A 2,829-nucleotide genomic window follows, 5' to 3' on the forward strand; every position below is an offset into this window, starting at 1 on the left:
GCATATAGGCTGTAAACTGTATCATAAGATATGGTGTTGAGTGAGTATTAAACACATCTTTTGTAGTTTGTAGTAACTTTCTCCTGCAGCCACCAAACTCGCTAAGTAAATTAAAATGTGTTGATTGATATATTTTAAATAGATTCATTGCATGTTTTAATAATTCAAGTGTTGGAACAAACAGTTGAGACTCTGTTGCTGCCTTATTTTATGTATAAAGTGTCATCTTCATAGTCAATGCTTTAATGTCTTATCATAAACTTCAGTTAATTTATTTGCAAGTTATCTATTACAAATTCATGTGAAATAATAGTCTATACAAAAAACTTCTAAAAAGCAATTAAGTATAAAATAAACTAATAGTCTAAATTTTTTGGGCAGAAAGGAAGTCACAAACAGTTTTAACTTCTTCTCCAGTAATACGATACTTTGCTTTAGCTTGTATCTCGGTACCACTGAAATCCATAGTGATGTCGACGTGACGCTCATTCCTTGGTACATCATCAGGATTAGGAATATCGATGACTAATTGACCGATTTTTATGACTGTGCTTTTACCATCTGTATTTTTTGTGTATCGAACTCCAAGATTAGGAGTAGAATAGATGCCAATGGTAATTTGTTCATCTGATTGATGAAGTGGTGTCAAACTTATTGTGATAACTTGATCTGTTTGCACTAGCTCTCCTTTCTCTAAAAACACACTGAAAATATCAGTGCATCTGTATTCTTCTTGCTCTTCATTATAAAACTTGTAATGCTCATCATGCTCATCATCTTTAAATGGTAAAGATACTCCTATCCCATAAGTAGCATCAGAGCGTCTTGCTTTAATCTTCTCTGGATTCTTACGCCACATCACTGCACCTTGAGCAACAGCTAATTGAGGAGTAGGGGGTACTATCACATTACAAGAACGACCCTGGCCATGAAAGATTTTTTCTACAGCAGCTTTGACCTTTTTATGAACATACTTACACCCTCCAAACCCACCAACCAAATAAAAGGTGCTAAGATCATTATCATTTGCTTTGATAGCTTCCAAAGTGCACTCTATTATACCATTAAGTGCTGGACCAAACAACTCAGACTCCACTACTTCCTTAGAAATAAACAGCACATCATCTTCATAATCGATACCGCTTTTCCTTTTGACACCAGCCTCAAGAGCCTTATCGTAAAACCTAACAAAACGACTTGGTAATGAAATACGAATTTCTTCTGTTTGTTCCTTTCCAAAAAGTGATTTCTCACCTTCAAATTCGGTGTAAAAGATTTTAATAATATCTGCCATATTTTGAGATTGGTCTCCAGAAGCTAAAAACTTTTCAAATCCAGGATCATTAACTATACCTTCAAGAATTTTAGAAAAAGCTTCATTGACCTGGGTACCACCCCATGCATTGCCAGTTGGTATATTCTCAACTACAATACTATCATCAACTTCAATGTGAGCTGTGATATCTATTGTACCACCTCCAGCATCTATCACCATGTAATCTGTAGGATGCTGGATAATTGCTGTATCTGGATCACTTTTAATCTGGTCTCCCACTGTTTCCTGACTGTAAAAAGCAGCTGATTCAGGCTCTAGTGCTAATGACAGCCTGTCAGGATTGACTTCATCTGGAAGAGGCAAAGAGCGATAAGAAACCGGAGTGAACTTGGTTATGCCACCATATCCTGACAGCAAACCAGCCTATATTCAATTATTCATTGATGTTATTATAGATATTCAAAAAAATGACAATATCATTTACCATATAAGCAGCTTCTCTCATCATTCTTTTTCCTCGTGCATCCCATATAGCAGGTACAGTAATGACCCAATCAAAATCTGTTGTCTTCAATGGCTTGACAGTACATGAGAAATGATAAATCAATAGATCCTTCACATGCTGAAGTATGAATGCAATGACTTCAACCAGGTAGTACTTATCACCAGAAAATGACTCAACTACTGTATCTCTATCAACTACCTATACTTTCAATCAATCATTAAGTATTAAATATTTTTGCTTACCTTTTCTCTTCTCATTAACATCTTGATTCTTTCAAAATAGACATGAGCATGCTGCTCTTTTGATCTCATTGAAGTAAATTTTTTTTGAGCTAGACTTCCAAAAGCCTCTACCTTAATTTTGCCATCATCTTCTTTCTTCAAAAGAACAGCATTAGGAACTCGAGCAGACTGCTCTTCCTGGTCAAGTATGAGTGTGGTAACTTTTTTATCTCCTTTTGTCAAGAAGGCAACTGAAACTGATGTAGTACCAAAATCAATAGCAGCAATACTACCATCAGCAACACGATAGCCAGCATCTGTGCGAGAAATCTTACTTGCTCTGCTAAAAGGAGGCTTATAATCTGGTTTTCGAAGTCTAACTTGAATAACTTGAATGCTTCGAAAACCAATTGCAAAGAATCCTGCTGATGCCATTGTGATATTGATACTTGATACAACTTTAACAACTGACAAAAACTTTCTCAGTTTTAGACCTTTATGTTGTCTGTTTTCTGAGAATTCTTTACGACTAGTTTCCTTGGTAAGCAGTTGCAAATTCCAAGAATAAGCCATCATGAATATCATCACATGACAAGAGTACAATGATAATTACAACTTAACAATACTACTGATTCCAGGAATTATAGTTACAACTAAAGCAATTATTCCTGGAATATTACCATGATGTATGTCTTACATAAATTTTGGCAGTGAAAGCTTTTTAGCTAAAGAATATTTACTGGATGCAAGTTTAGTGTATAAACTTATGAAATTTCATTCAATACATCATACATGCTACAATTAACAACAGATTTTTGATTGTAAAT

The 2,829-nt window shown here is 34.9% G+C and overlaps 1 protein-coding gene across 1 annotated transcript; it reads right to left on the bottom strand.

The window, feature by feature from the left end:
- Positions 1-364: 364 nt before the first annotated feature.
- On the bottom strand, positions 365-1,495 carry LOC105313006 (heat shock 70 kDa protein 12A-like). Its single transcript, XM_019997502.1, has one exon. It carries the CDS (start codon positions 1,493-1,495, stop codon positions 365-367), a length of 1,131 nt encoding a protein of 376 aa, XP_019853061.1.
- Between the last annotated feature and the right edge of the window lie 1,334 nt (positions 1,496-2,829).

The sequence above is a fragment of the Amphimedon queenslandica genome, unplaced genomic scaffold, assembly GCF_000090795.2.
Source record: "Amphimedon queenslandica unplaced genomic scaffold, v1.1 AMPQUscaffold_13365, whole genome shotgun sequence".
Taxonomy (NCBI): Eukaryota; Metazoa; Porifera; class Demospongiae; order Haplosclerida; family Niphatidae; genus Amphimedon; species Amphimedon queenslandica.